Genomic DNA, 16,086 nt, shown 5'->3' with positions numbered 1-16,086 from the left:
CATCAATTAAAACTCGTTTGCAAATAACATACACCATGGAACCTCCTCCTAAATAGACCGTGCCAACTCATCCACCAAGGCAAAAAGAAAAGGACTCAGTACAAATCCCTGATGTAGTCCCATCTCAACAGGAAAATGCTCCGAGTCACCTTCCACCGTTCTAGCATGAGTCTTAGCTCCATCATAAATGTCCTTTATCACTCTAATATACACCTCGGAACACTTTTAGCCTCCAGGAACCTCCAGAGAACATCCCTCGGAACTTTGTCATAAGCCTTTTCAAGATCAATGAATACCATATGAAGATCCATTTTTCTTTCTCTAAATTTCTCCAACAGTTGTCGCACCCTATTTTCGAGCGGGTCGAAATAGTTCGCAACATAAAAGTGGCTATGCCTCTGATTTTGAAATTGTTTGTTTAGAGTCGCCACCTAATTTTAAGGAAAATATTAGGAAAACCATTGTAAATGTAAACTCTGTTTTGATTTGCGAAACCTGTGAGATTCTAAGTAAGGGTTTTAGTTACTCGAGGGGAAGGTATTAGGCATCCCTCAGAGCCTATCCAAAGATAGTCCTTAAATTTAGTTTTAGAAAAATGATTAGGGATATTTATTCATTTTATTTGTTTTAGAAATATTAAGAAGAAAGGTTTTATTAATTTTGAAAAAATAGTGAAAATATAAGGTATGTCATATATATACATCTTATATATGAATGACCCAAATTTAATAATAATATATTTATTGTATAAATAAATAATAAATAATATACTTAAAATATATAAAAAATACAAATGTATATTTTAAAATCATTTGAATAAATAACTTACTTAATTTATAGTAAAATAAATGTCTAGTATTAGCAATGGTTACTTTATTTGTAGCCACAATAGAAAGAAAAATGAATAAGATAATAGGCAAGTGTAGATATATGAATATATAATATGTTGTAAATCTAATTTGGGTGAAATCTCTAAAGATTAAGGATGCAAAAAATCATTGAGTTTTAAAATATTAAACTATCCCAAATATATATACAAACAAAAATATTTAAAAGTCGATAGGAAATAAAATTATCTACGTTCTTATTTTTCTTCGGATCAGCGCCGGCTCATTAATCGGAAGACAAAATATATAAAGTTTTTGTCATTTTTCTGCTCGGGTCAACTTCCATCATTTCCGAAGGGCCTAATTACCCCTACCCCTCTTAAGTTTATTTATTATTATAATCCTAAAGCGATCTAAAAGAAATAATAAAAACTAACGTCTTTAAAAGGTGTCTAACGTCCCAACTTAATATCCAAGAAGCATTGGATGTACTATTTAGGATAAGTTTTAGACCAAAGGAAATATAGGCATCCTAATTAGACACATCGTCAAACAAAACAGATAGGACAAGCAGTTAGCACATAAAATCTCAAGTAAGCCTCTAAATTAATTAATTAGCATGCTTGAAAACACAGATAAGTTGTGAAGGTCATAATAATTATGAGTGTGCATATAATCAGACGTAGATATTGTAAAATATAAAACTTGAATAAGATAGACAATAAATTTCATTATTTTAAATATATGAAGGCAATGTTAATTACAAAGGCGATTGTAATAAAGAAGGCATGCTTGATAATTTTAGCTATTAACTAATAGTGTTTATAAATCCTATTAATATGATTTAGTTAATAACATGCTGAAGATTTATTAAAATACTATAGATATGGTTTCTAAATGAAATAAAAATTTATTAAAATGTAGACATGGCCTCAAAACGGAATAATACAATAAATATTTGTTAGAATCTTATAGACATGATTTTTATACATAATAACGTCACATTACAGGGGATATGATTTTAACCGGCAAAATCAATTTTTATCTATGGGTATGATTTCTACATAAAACAATGTTTTTAAAATATTTACAATCAAAAGATATGCTGAAATTATTATTTAAACCTATGAACATGATTTCTAAAATATAGAAATATGATGAAATATTTATTAAAGGCGCAGAAACTATAAGCATGATAACTACAATAACTCGTGTGAGTTCTTCCTAATATTTAGAATACATTTTTTACTACTTTGCTGAAAATCTTGGATAAAGTTTATAAATATGGAATAATATGATTTTAAATAAAGAGAATGTTCTAATATAAAATTGATTAATTAACAATTATTCAAATAGTATGAGGATTGGTAATTTAACTCAAACGAGGCAAGATTTTGGGCATATTATTACTTTCATATGTATATTTAAAGGAAGTTCAAGACATTAAACTAGATGACACGTTTTAGATACATAACAAGGATAGTAAACTAAGATTTAGTCTTTCAACGTCCTAACAAACATAAAATCAACGACCTTATTAACAAACTATTGCTTTAAATTAGATCTAAACATGATATTAATGACATGATTTCTAAATTTTATAAAAAAACTATAGGTATGATTTATGGATTGACAACACACTATATTAGACATGATTTCTATGTGAATCAATATAATGAAAATATTTGACATCTTATAAGCATAACTTAATTTCTATAAAAACACTAGAATATTCATTAAGTCCTATAGACATGATTTGCTATATGATATTCAACATAAAATCTCATGCACATGATTTTTAAATGACTAGCATATTAAAATTTTGAATTAAAATATTTAAACATGATGTAATTAAAATTGTAAATCCAATGAACATAATGTCTACACAAAAATGGCATTTAAATCTAAATATGATTATTACTACATTCAAAATGATTTAGTAGATCCTACATATATAATGTCTAGATAACTAATATGATAAAGCTATTATTTGAAACTATATTCATGGTTTTAGTCTTAAGGTACATGTTATAATGTGGAAATATCATCAAAGTAATTATTAAATGAGATTTTTTTATAAACAAAGATAACACATATAAAATAAACAAATTATTTTTTAAACATGTATGATGATAAACGATATTTAACGAACTATTCTTAGATCGTTTTTATTGTTATTTTTTTAATATATAAAGTAAACATCTTGTAAAAAATATAAAATTTTATATCGTGAATAAATGGACCTAAGCATGTGGAAATGAGTAGTATAACTAGATCCCATGCATTCAAACACATATAAATTTATGATAAACTAAAAAATAAATAAATAAAGCAAGTAGCAAGTATATTCCCTCCCCATATATTTTCCCCAATTTTCATTATTTATATAGAGAGTTACTTACAAAATTATTACAAAACCTCATAGAGAAGCAAATAAATAAAGTAACATAAATTACAAATAAAAAATTTGAAGTAGAGTAATAAAATTTTAGATCTCCGGTCCAGGCGAACTCTTCATGTCTTGAACTTTAAAGTTCAAATCCTGCTTAAAGCATAAGCAATATACAAGCAATATACAAATATGTAGCGATATATCATGATTATACAATCTTACTACAACAAAGCAAACAAACAAAGCAAGAACATATTTCAAAATAATAAACTAATATATTAAGGAAAATGGGAACTAACCTGGATACTTCATGTATTTATTTTGACAAGATATAATATGTAAGAATCTAAAGTAAAGACAGTACAATAAAATAGGAAAAGAAAGTACTAACCGGTTAATATGAGTTTTATGTTAATGAAAAGCGGTAGCAATATCCGAGATCCAAACAAGTTGAAGTAGCAAAGAGGCAAAAGAAAGAACTTAAAAGCAATTAAGTATTTTTGTTAAAGCGCTCTCTTGTGTTCTAATGTATTTTGTTTTTCTTATGTGTTTCGTCCCTTTTTTTTTGTCTGTTTGTTGTCTTTTTTCTCTGTTTGTCGTCTTTCTTTTCTTCCCTTAAATGAAGATGTGAGTTCTTAATTTATAATGAAGAAAGGTATTCAAGAAAATCAACAAAAGTAATTTTACTATTCTTAGTCAAGACTTTTTTCAAATAATTCAAACAAAAGAGCAAACATTTCAAAAGGGGTACAAAATTTCAATAAAGTCAAACAAAATTTTCAACAACAAATCAATTAAGATTTCAACAATGAAATCTATCCAAATTCAAACAACCAAATCAATTTAGTCAGATATATTCAAAACAAATGGTGAAAAAGTCAGAAAGAACAACTCTATTTGTCAAAAGAAAATCTCAAATATCATGCCAAGAGGGACCTACTATCATTAATTGTACATAAATTATTACTTTAATTTACAAACCAACTTGTCTCATAATTAGGCTAAATATACAAGAAAAGAACACATACTACACAACACGTAAATATCGATCATTTATTCATAGCTAACTGAAATATCAACAATGGAGTAATATAGTCACAATAATACTCGTATACTTCAAAGGCCGACTAAGCAAGTTAATAACAAACATTACATTCACATACACAGAAAGAAGGAGGGGACAAGCATGGTTTTTTTTAATTTTATTATTATTATAAAGTAGCATGAGTGCTAACTTTATCTAAAGTGGTGGAGCACCAACTTTGTTTTAAATTTCAACTATACTTGTCCATAATCAAATATAAGATTATAAACATTGACAGAAAACAACAACACAAATACGTATAATAATCTTCATTTCTAAGAAACAAATAAACATTAAAATAAATGATCTACATTTTACGTATAATTAAAATATAAGCTTATGAATATGAATAAGAACAAAAACAAGAGCAAAACAACATAGTATGCTTTGAAAACTTAATTGATTATTAATGAACAAAAAATCTTTGAATTTCAAGTTTAATAAATCATTTGAAGTAGACAATCAACCCAATATTTGTTTTGAAAACAAAATATGTAAATGGAGTCTAACATGAGAATACAAAATATAATCAAACCAACATATACACAACAATCATATGAAATTTAGATTTGCAAGAAACAATATATATATAAATCTATATATGTATATAATAAATTAAAAGTAAAATGAAATCATACCAAGACGGATCTATGAAGATCCGTTTTTGATTTATCGTTTTGTTCATTTAGCAACGACGCTCGAAGAGATCGTCGTCACTGGTTGGAGGCCGCCGTCGTCACTACCGCTGTGCGCCGTCGGAGGAGCGAGGAAGGAGCAGCAGTTGCTGCTGCTGCGTTCGTGTTGCTCGCTGGAGGTGTTACTGGAGAAGCCGCTGCTGTTCGCCGTCGGTGGCTCGCCGTTGCAGCTGCTGGTCGCTGGGAGGTTGCTGCGCGTTGACGGAGGAGCTGCTGGTTCGCAGCTTACCATCGATGGCTGCTGCTGTTGCAGCGATGGAGAAGCTTGGCTGCGCATAGTGTTGTTGCAGCTGACTGTTGCGCGTCACTGCAGCTTGACGTCGCAGCGTTTCGTCGGCTGCTGCGGTGTGTTCTCCGGCGGCGGCGCGGTGGTGAGAGGGATGCTGGACAGCGAGATGGAGTAAGAGAGAAAAAAGAGAAGATGGAGGTGGCGACTTGTTGTCTTCTCTTCTCTTTGGAGAAGATGAAGAGTTGAGAGAGAGAAAGAGACGGTGGATCTTCTTCTCTCTTGTTGGAGAAGAAGATGAATAGTAGAGAGAGAGAGAGAGAGTCAAAAATGATGAGAAAAGAGAAAATCCCCCAAAAAAATCTTTTAGGGTTTTGGGTCTTCTTGTAATTAGAAATATGAAGTATGATCTCAACCGTTCATCAATTTTGATGAACGGTTGGGATTAGATCTTGACATTTGATAAAAATGGAATGGATGGATATGATTTAAAGGTGGGTTCAAGATTTAAAAAACTGAGTTATATATGAATTTAATTTAGGGAAAAGACTATACTTAGAATAAAAATAGAGAAAAATTGAATAGATTGCTATCTAATTAATAACGTATATATATATATATATATATATAAATACCACATGTATATAATATGTACTAAAAATAGATGTGTAATATATATTATCATAAACAAGTAAGAATATATAATAAACTTAAATAATAATCCTTTTATATACATATACACATAAAATATATTAAAATAGATATGTAATACGTATATATTAATATGAATAAGTAAAATTATAAAATAAACTTAGTAAATAGTATATTTTTTATATAAAGAAAATACTCATGTATATACTCATGTATATATATATATATATATATATATATATATATATATATATATATATGTTGCAACGTATGCACACTAAAATAGATGTATGACATACGTACTAACTAAATCTACAATAAACTTAAATAAGTAATAACTTTATATGCATATGTATATAAGTCGTATTAAATTAGGTATGCGATATGCACAAATAAATATGAATAAGTAAATTGATAAAATATACTTAGTTCAGTAATATTTTATATGAAGAAAATACACACATACGTATAATATATACTAAATAATGTGGAAAAAAATATTTGAATGTACAAAGCTTGTTATTTTCATAAATGATAAAAAAATGATGTTAATAATATTAACAAATAAATAATATTATAAGCTATGAAATCTAAAATATATGATTTTTTATTACTATTATTATTATTATTTTTTTTGGTAAAAACTAAAAATAATTAACTTTATAAATATATATATAATTCAAGAAAATAATTTTTTTTTAAAATGCCTATCTATCAAGATAGTGATCCAAAAAATAATTATAGGTCGGCCAAAATTGGGTGTCAACAACAGTCTCCGCATAAGATGGATTGCTTCAGTAGTTGACCGCTCCGACATGAATCCGAACTGATTCTCTAATATTGACACTCCTCTCCTCACCCTCAACTCTACTACTCTCTCCGATATCTTCATAGTGTGATTAAGCAATTTGATATCCTTGTAATTATTACAGTTTTGGATATCACCCTTATTTTTATACAATGGGACCATAGTACTCCATATCCATTTATCAGGCATCTTAGCTGTCTTCAAAATAACATTAAACAACCTAGTCAACCACTCCAAACCTACATTGTGAATGCTCTTCCAAAAGTCCACCGGAATCTCATCGAGCCCGATCGCTCTCCCTTTCTTCATCCTGCTAATAAAACGTCTAACCTCCTCAACCCTAAAACACCTGCAGTACCCGAAGTCCCGAAGATTATGAGAGTGCGCCAAATCACCTAATATACTGTCTCTATTTCCTTTTTCATTTAAGAGTTTGTGGAAGTAAGCTTGACACATTTGCAAGATCTAAGTCACGGGCTTTTCTCTCTCTCACTTTGGAGAGCCTATACAATTTCTTATCCCCACCTTTTTCTCCTAACTCGGCATATAGGCGTTCAAAAGTTGTCGTCTTAGCACTGGGGACCGCCGACTTCGCTTCTGTCTTCGCCTTCTTATAGATATATTTAAGCCTACTCTTATTATCCTTATCCACATACTCCAACCATTCCGTATAAGCAACCTTCTTAGTTTTCACTTTGCCTTGTACTTCTCTATTCCACCACCAATCTCCTTGACGACTATCAAAGATTCCTCTTGATACCCCTAGAACCTCGGTAGCTGCTTTTCTAATGCAACCAACAGTCATGTCCTATATGTTGTTCACATTCCCGCTACTACTCTAGGCCCCTAAACCAACCAACTTCTCCCCCAACTCCCGAGAAAGGACGGGAGTTAGGCCCCCCATCTAATTCTCGGTCGGTCATAAAGGGTCTTCTTTCTCCTATCCCTCTCAATCTCCAAGTCCATCACCTAAAGCTTATGTTGGGTAGTAATATTCTTACTTGGAATAACCTTACAATCCTTACAAAAGGCCTCTATCACCCTTCCGGATGAGTAAGTAGTCAATCTAAGTCCTAGCTACCGTGCTAATTAAAGATAACCAATTGATTATCTCTCTTTAGAAAATATGAGTAGCAATAACTAATTCAAAAGTTTTAGCAAATTTCAGGAGAGATGTCCCGCCGCCATTCCTTTCCCCAAATCAAAGCCTCCATGAACATCATCAAAACCATTAGAAGTTGTCCCGATATGACCATTGAAGTCTCCCCCAATGAAAATCTTTTTGGTACTCAGTATACCTCTTACTACCTCATCTAAATCCTCCCAAAAGAGCATTTTGACTTCCTCATCCAGACCCATATAGGGTGCATACGCACAGCAACATTCAGAATAAGTTTGCCTATAACTAGCTTAATAAATATCATCTTATCACTGATCCTCTTTACCTCCACCATACACTCCCTAAGATCCGCGTCGACTAGAATACCTACTCCATTCCTATCTCTAGAGCCTCATGAGTACCATAATTTAAATTCGTCCACATTCTGAGCTTTGATACCTACTCATCTAGTCTCCTGAACACAAGCTATATTAATCTTTCTCCTCTTAAGACTTTTCACTAGATCTATGGACTTCCCTATAAGCGACCCTGTGTTCCATGATCCTACTCTCAACTTCAAAAAACCCGTCCCCTTCTTACCACTATTTTCCCTCGCCTTCAACCCCAATTGAAAAAATGACCCTAGTCTACCATCAGTTACCAAAGCCACTAAAACGATATGAATTACAAAATGATAAACTGAGAACAAATAAATTCAGAGATTACAAGCAACGAGATAATAATTGACAATAAATAATGTATAATAGAGAGACAACACACACTAGCTCATAGGCAAATCAAGAACATAAACACAAATTGAATGAGGAAAATGAAGAACAATACCTAAAACACTAATGGTAGGAACTAAGAAAGAAGAACACTAAGGAAACTAATCAGAAAGTGATACTAAAATATAAATAGGAGCACAATTAATCAGTTGAGGGAAGGAAAGATAGAACCTGGCCCGGAGAGAATGTGACAAAGATTCTGACCAAAATCCTAAATGTCATCAAAAAAGTTGGACGTTGCTGGAATCTGCTTGAAGCCGTCGAAAAAAGCAAGAGAAGACCAAAAGCTTTGCCAGAAAATTGCCAGAGAAGCCTTTTCAGTCTGATCTGATCCTCTGCGGACAAATCTATGCCTTCTAGATCTCATTGAAGTTGTCGGAGTAGATCTGAACTGCCGGATGGAAAAATCAAAAAAGAAAGAAGAAAGAAAGAGAGAGGAAGAAGAAGAGAAAAGCAAAGTGAGATCTTTCGAAATAGTGCTCCGCTAGAGTAGCGACGGCGGCGTCGGGCAGTAGGTCTGCCGGAACAGTGGTTCGGTGAGTGAGAGAGGGCCGGAACAGTGATCGATTTAAATATAATGTTTGTTTCAATTGTTTCTAAAAAGGCTATTGTAGTGAATCATTAGACGACAAAAGTCTCATTTAATGTACTATCGATTTGGAGTAATCATCCTGTTATCTTATTTTATTTTTATTTATTATCTATTATATTTATTTTATTTTTTACCATATCTTTTTATAATAGCTCTATCTTATATTCTATTTGTTTTCACAAATTTAATCAAGTTTTAATATAAATATTAGATATTGGATTAAAAAAAAGGTGAATTTAACATTAATTTAGGGGCTTCATTTTACATTTATGTCATCCAATTTTGGATGTGAACATGTAGACACTTAATGTTGAAGACCTAAATATGAGCTGAGACCAAATTAAAAAATATATTTATATATTATGTCTTAATTTTAATTGGGTCGCCGGGTGATTTATGTTAGTTAATTAACATTATATACGTTCAAATTTTGTAAACTTAGAACTAGTAATGTTCTGATTATATTTAAAGAACGATACGTGTTCAAATTTAAATAATACTCAAAATTATATTTGAAGAACAAAGTTACACTTAGAGCCCGTTTGGATGGGTTTATAAGTTGGCCAACCAACTTCTAAGTCATTTTTAGCTTATTGTGGTGTTTGACTAATGTTAAATTTAAGCCATAAAGTTCTTAAAGTCACCCAAAAATGAAAAGTTAGAAATCCTAATTTTTTTTTGAAGTGCTTAAAGCCATTTTCTTTGACCATAAAAATTACTTTTATATCCCTTATATTTTAACTAAATTCCCAAAGTACTCTCTTTATTCTTTAACCCTAAAACTCAAAACAATCACTATCTTTCAACTTATTTCGTATCTTTGACTCAGCTTAATATGTACATCCATTCATACTTAATTGCCAACATCATTGTCGTTACATCTAATCCCATGACATTTGGTTCGTTTAATTCCTAGAGTAAACATAGAGTACTCTGTTTTGTCAAAAAGATTTTAAAAAAAAGATAGCATAAATGGGATATGTATTTATAAAAAATATAGTGGAGTGGTTTCGGTTGGAAACAAAAGATACTAAAGCAACCACATTACTTAAACAAACTTCATTAGAAAGTGTAAATGAGACATGTATTTATAAAAAAATTAACTTAAATAAATATTTTATAGTGAAAGTGATTTTACATTATAAATTACTTTTGATTAAAATCAACTTTAGAGTTTAAAAATCTTTTAAATCAACTTATTATGGTGTTAACAGCTTTAAGGATATTTCAGTCATTTTGATAGAAAATAAGTGTTTATTTACCAAACACATCAACAACTTATTTTCAGCATAAACACTTTTATCTAAACACTCAACTGTTTATTTATAAAAATAACTTTCAGCACATAAAAATAATAAAAACACTTCATACATTATTTTTTTTTAGCCCATCCAAATGGGCTTAGTTTTGGCCAAAAAAACATTTTAGGATATCACGCAAAACTTTGCGCAGATCAGTCAATGACCAGATTCTTGGGGATTAGGGTTTATTATGCTTCTGACTACTACTAGGGGTCTTAGCGCTGGCAAACAAGCTAAAAATGAAATCTTTGCTCCCTTCCTCTTCTTCGCAGATTCCTCCATGGCTAATCCTCTATTGCAGACGCCATTTATGCACCTCTTCAACCTCATCTTCACAAACAATTCAACAAACAAAAACTCTTCAACCTTCCCCTTCAGATTCAACAACCGATTATCTTGATACTGACCATTCTTGTGACATACCCAATTCAGAAGATGGTAAGTTTACCAAGAATCATGTCGTTGGTGTTCTTCTCAGTCATAGAGATGACCCTGATTCAGCTTATAGGTACTTCCAAACTGCTAGACGACAAAGGGGTTTTCTACATACTAAATCTGACCCTTTCTTTGTTCTGCTTCACATATTAGTCAGTTCTTCAATGCATCATCATAAAGCTCGGCGTTTGCTTGATTATTATGCTTCTAGTGACTCCGGTCCCTCTGCTACTGTTATTTTTAATGGTCTAATCAATTGTGGTAAGACTTTTGATTTTGAGTTAAATCCTAGGATTTTTAATTTCTTGATGAATAGTTGTGTGAAAGCTAATAGATTGAATGATGCTATTGATTGTTTCAATGGGATGGTGGAACATGATATAAAGCCGTGGATACCGATTATGAACAATCTTTTAAAGACATTGGTGAGGCAGGACATGATTGGAGTAGCCAGAGATTTGTATACTGATATAGTGTCTAGAGGAACCCATTATGATTGTCGTACTGTTCATATTTTGATGGCTCCTTGTTTCAGAGAAGGGAAAATGGAGGAGGTTGTGAAGCTTTTCGAGGAGGCTAAGATGAGTGGGATTAAGCTTGATGCAGTATTGTATAGCTGTTGTGTTTATTTTGCTTGTAAGGAACAGAATCTATGTTTAGCATTGAAGTTGTTGGAGGAGATGAAAGACAGGGGTTGGGTTCCTTCTAAGGGCACGTATACAAACATAATTTTGGTTTGTGTGAAACAAGGGAATATGGTTGAGGCATTGAGGTTCAAGGATGAAATGCTTAGTAATGGCCATCCGATGAACTTGGTGGTTGCAACAAGTTTGATGAAAGGGTATCATGTACAGGGTAATTTATCAAGTGCTTTGGATTTGTTTGACAAACTGGTCGAGTATGGACTCACTCCGAACAAGGTGACATATGCAGTTTTAATAGAAGGTTGCTGTAAAAATGAGAATGTTGAAAAAGCAATAGAAATTTACAGGCAAATGAAACTTGCAGGTATTAGGTCTGATGCTTATGTTGAAAATTTGTTGATAAGGGGATTTTTGAGTCTTAACTTGTCAGATGAAGCAATGAATGTGTTTGATGGGGCAATAAATTCAGGGACTGCCAATGTTTTCGTTTATAATAGTATAATAGCCTGGTTGTGTAAGAACAGTCAAATGGATAAAGCTCAAAACATATGGGATAAGATGGTTGATAATGGAATTTTACCTACTATAGCTTCGTACAACAATATGATTCTCGGAAATTGCAGAAATGGGAATATGGACAAAGCATTGTATTTGTTCTCTCAGTTGCCAGAAAGGCATTTGAAAGCTAATGTTGTAACGTATAGCATTTTGATTGACGGGTACTTTAGAAAAGGTGACGCTGAGAAAGCTGAGAACATGTTTGATCAAATGGTCTCTTCAGGAATTTCCCCTACTGGCTACACATTCAATACCATACTCAGTGGTATGTCTAAGGTTGGCAAAACGTCAGAGGCAAAAGATTTGCTTAAAAAGATTGTGCAAGGAGGAGACCTCCTTCCAACATGCATGTCTTACAATAGCCTAATCGATGGATTTTTGAAGGAAGATGATGTCAGCTCAGCATTGGTTGTTTATAGAGAGATGTGTGATAGTGGGATTTCCCCAGATGTTGTCACTTACACAACTTTGATTGATGGGTTATGCAAAAGCAATAACATTAATCTAGCTTTAAAAATGCTGAATGAGATGAGAAATAAAGAAATTGAGTTAGATGTCATTGCATATACTGTTCTTATAGACAGCTTTTGCAAAAGAAGAGACATGAAAAGTGCTTCTGAACTTTTTGATGAAATCCTTCAAGTTGGTCTCTCTCCTAACCTATTTGTTTATAATAGCTTGATAAGTGGGTTTAGAAATGTAAATAATATGGAAGCAGCACTAATCTTGCGTGATAGGATGATCAATGAAGGTGTTCCATGTGATCTGGAAACATACACCACATTGATTGATGGGCTTTTGAAGGATGGAAAAATAGATCTGGCATCTGATTTGTTCACTGAGATGCTTGGAAAGGGTATAATGCCTGATGACATCACATATACTGTTCTTGTACACGGTCTTTGCAATAAAGGTCAGGTTGAGAATGCGTACAAGGTCCTAGAGGAGATGTGTAAAAAGAGTATGACTCCTAGTGTTCTGATTTATAATACACTAATTGCTGGATACTTCAAGGAGGGAAATCTGCAAGAGGCATTTAGGTTGCATGATGAGATGCTTGACAAAGGTCTTAAGCCCGATGATGCGACCTATGATATTCTTATCAGTGGAAAGTTGAAAGGAAATAGTTTGGGTCCAGGTATTTCAATGCCACAATGAACCAGATACCCTCTAGCAATTTGTTGACAATATACTTTGGCTGTCACTCCTGTCTGCAAGGTAAACTGAACTTGGTTACTAGTTGTTGCAGTGAATTAAGTTAGATTCCAATGAGATTTGGCTTAACTATGACCACTCATTTCTCTATCTCTTAGGTTGACAGCTTTAATGCTTGTGGTCCAATGAAGTGCTTTCGCTTGGTCACCTCGAGTCCCTCGAAGGTATGAATTCTAGTTCTTCATCTTTCTAAGTTTTCATCTGTTCCACTGATTCATGATTTCATTGAATGGTTTTATCTGATTTAGATATGAAATTGAATCTATGAGTTCAAGCTGTCAGATAAATGTTGGTGAATAAGTAAAAAACTGAATCTTTGTCTTTTGGTTGGTAAATTTAACAGTTTAATTTGGATATACTCGTCGTGTGCTGGTGCATTGTTTTATTTGGACCTTATAGAAAGATGAATTCTAGATGACCTTTTTGATGGGTAATCTTATTCTTATTAACATAGAGGCACCATTACTGTGCTGTATATTTACTGAGGAGATTGAAGTAAAAAGTAAGCTCCCTATTTTCAGCTGAGAAGCTGTGGACATCCAATAAGCTATCTGCCCATTTACTATTTCCATCTTTACACCAAAAATCTGAAAAAAGAAAGACTTCTTATTTTTAAGCTATGAATAATTGGATATCCTCTGGATCTGCTTGCAGAATATCTCAAGTCTCTTTCTTTCCAAATGATCCACTTAAATAGGGGGATAGCGTCCCAAATCTTCCTTATGGCTTTGTTTAGTCCTTTCCTTGTCCAGCTATGCAGTTGCTCCTGCTGTATTAGGCATTACTCATCTTACATCAAATATAGTGAGGAAGAGATTCCCACAGTTTTGATGCCATTTTGCAGTGTAGTAACAAATGATTGCTATCTTAAGCCACCATTCCACGGAGGTATGATTCCCCTCCATTGAAATTTGCCAAGTCAGGGTGAACGCCTAATACATTCCAACTTAATATAGAGCCCTGTTCTTCCAAATTCTCATCCAAGGCCATTGACCGTGTTGGTCAGCAGTATGTAGCAGATTTTTACACTGAATTATTTGTTTTGTAGTTAGTGATGAATACTCAAAGTTTTAGGGCTTATATGATCTTGTTCCACAACTGAAATCCCCCCCCCCCCCTCAAGCTTGCTCAAATTTTATGCTCCTTTGAGACCAAGCAATTTTGCTATGCTCTCTCTCTCACACACACAGAGACACAGATCCTTCTTGCTTCGAGTCTCGTGTCTGATCATTTCTTACTCTAGGATGAAGGCCTGATATGAGAAAAACTTAAAAAGGTGTGATCATAAAGAGTTCAACCATCTTGTCGAGCCTTTTGCTGAAGTATGTGAGAAAAAAGTCAAACATGAATTATAGGAGTCTCTGGGAAATAAGGAGGGTGAGACTTGCTTTTTTGTTTTTCTTCTTTACATAGGGAAGTTCTAGTATTCCCCCTTATATATTTTTGTAAGACTGGAAATGAGGTGACAAATAATTGTTCCTTGTTAGGCATAGCAGTGGTTGAAAAAGCTGATGAAATTGATTTGCAGATGATTGCCTTTTTCATTTAAACAGGATGACCTGGTCTCTCCTTTTCAGCTTGTAGTTCTGCCTAACTTTGTGTAAGTTTATGCACAGGTATCTGAAGAGTCCCAAAGAGGTAGCATTACCTGATTTCACTTCATCTGTGAAGGTTACACAGGAAAACTAAGGTACTACAGCGAAACAACTATAATTGGATCTCTTGAAATCTTGAAAAGCAGACTGTAGAGACTTCCACTGAATTTACACTTGCAAAGCAAATTTGGTAATTGGTCCAGGGATGCATCACACTTTTGCTTCTCATGTATCTCAACTGGACTTGTGAACATCACTCTGCTTGATGCTCAATTGTATGTCCTTTGCAGAGGTCTCTCCTGAAGAGGAGGTCCAAGTGCTGAACTATTTATGAGAACATATGCAAGTGATAATCTGTCCTAGGGTGAATGAGTTATGCGCAAAACATATAAATTGAGGACCCTTGGCTTTGTTTTGGACCTGAACTGTCCTCTCCAAATTACTTTATCAAAAAAAGAAAAAAAGTGTATTTAGAAAGATGAAGAATAAAATCTCCAGATAAATACTTATGAGCAAAATGTTGGATGTAAGCAATAATGGTAAGAGTTTCAATAACCATATTAATTGCATTATTAACTAGAAATCCTCAGAAAGAAATGCTTAACTTTCTTTTGGTTTCGTTTTATCGAAAGCTTGCTGAAGGCAGTTTATCTGTACACTTATATGTGCTCCTCAGCTTGCTGATGCAAATGAAGATGAAGAATGCTATCCTGAAATAACAATTTATATCGATCACACCTCTCAAATTTTCAAGACGGAGTCTCTGGTATTTCAAGTACTTTGGTGTTTAGGCCTTTGCACTCCTGAATTCTTATGTACTTTGGCAGCAAAACTGAATCATCGGTGCAAAAATGCATCAGAAATTGTTGTTATGATGTCCAAATATTTTGTTGAGTTAGGCACCCCACCCACCCCCTCTTTTTGGTATAAGTCAAACCAATATGAATTGAGGAGGAGAATGGTGTCAAGTTTAGAGGGGATTCTTTTCATGATATATTGTTTTTGTAAATGGTAAGCAAAGGTTCAAATAATAAACATTTATAACAACATACTTTGAATAAAAGAAGGAAGTTGAATGCTGATACCATTAATTATATTGGAAAATATGAAACTACAAATAAAACTAACTGATTCTATAAATAACTTGTCTAAGCATAAATGAAATGATCAATACTG

The 16,086-nt window shown here is 32.9% G+C and overlaps 2 protein-coding genes across 5 annotated transcripts; one reads left to right on the top strand and one right to left on the bottom strand.

Moving 5' to 3' along the window:
* Positions 1-7,104: 7,104 nt before the first annotated feature.
* Positions 7,105-7,488, bottom strand: LOC129890661 (uncharacterized). The gene has a single exon (XM_055966166.1). The coding sequence runs from the start codon at positions 7,486-7,488 to the stop codon at positions 7,105-7,107; it is 384 nt and encodes a 127-aa protein (XP_055822141.1).
* A 3,117-nt stretch (positions 7,489-10,605) lies between these two features.
* Positions 10,606-15,663, top strand: LOC129889339 (pentatricopeptide repeat-containing protein At3g54980, mitochondrial-like). 4 transcript variants are annotated; one of them, XM_055964602.1, is made up of 4 exons: positions 10,606-13,318; positions 13,414-13,479; positions 14,932-15,005; positions 15,587-15,663. In XM_055964602.1, the coding sequence occupies exon 1, from the start codon at positions 10,703-10,705 to the stop codon at positions 13,256-13,258; it is 2,556 nt and encodes an 851-aa protein (XP_055820577.1). In that variant the 5' UTR covers positions 10,606-10,702; the 3' UTR covers positions 13,259-13,318; positions 13,414-13,479; positions 14,932-15,005; positions 15,587-15,663. The 4 variants fall into 4 exon arrangements, with proteins under 4 accessions (XP_055820577.1, XP_055820576.1, XP_055820575.1 ...); XM_055964601.1 differs by having other exon boundaries at positions 14,932-15,449; XM_055964600.1 differs by having other exon boundaries at positions 14,932-15,449; positions 15,543-15,663.
* The last annotated feature ends 423 nt before the right edge of the window (positions 15,664-16,086 follow it).

The sequence above is a fragment of the Solanum dulcamara genome, chromosome 5, assembly GCF_947179165.1.
Source record: "Solanum dulcamara chromosome 5, daSolDulc1.2, whole genome shotgun sequence".
Taxonomy (NCBI): domain Eukaryota; kingdom Viridiplantae; phylum Streptophyta; class Magnoliopsida; order Solanales; family Solanaceae; genus Solanum; species Solanum dulcamara.
This window is presented reverse-complemented; position numbering and strand designations above follow the sequence as displayed.

Excerpts from the sequence above, each read along its gene's own strand:
- LOC129890661 (XM_055966166.1), bottom strand. The coding sequence starts at position 7,488 with ATGACTGTTGGTTGCATTAGAAAAGCAGCTACCGAGGTTCTAGGGGTA.
- LOC129889339 (XM_055964602.1), top strand. The coding sequence starts at position 10,703 with ATGAAATCTTTGCTCCCTTCCTCTTCTTCGCAGATTCCTCCATGGCTA.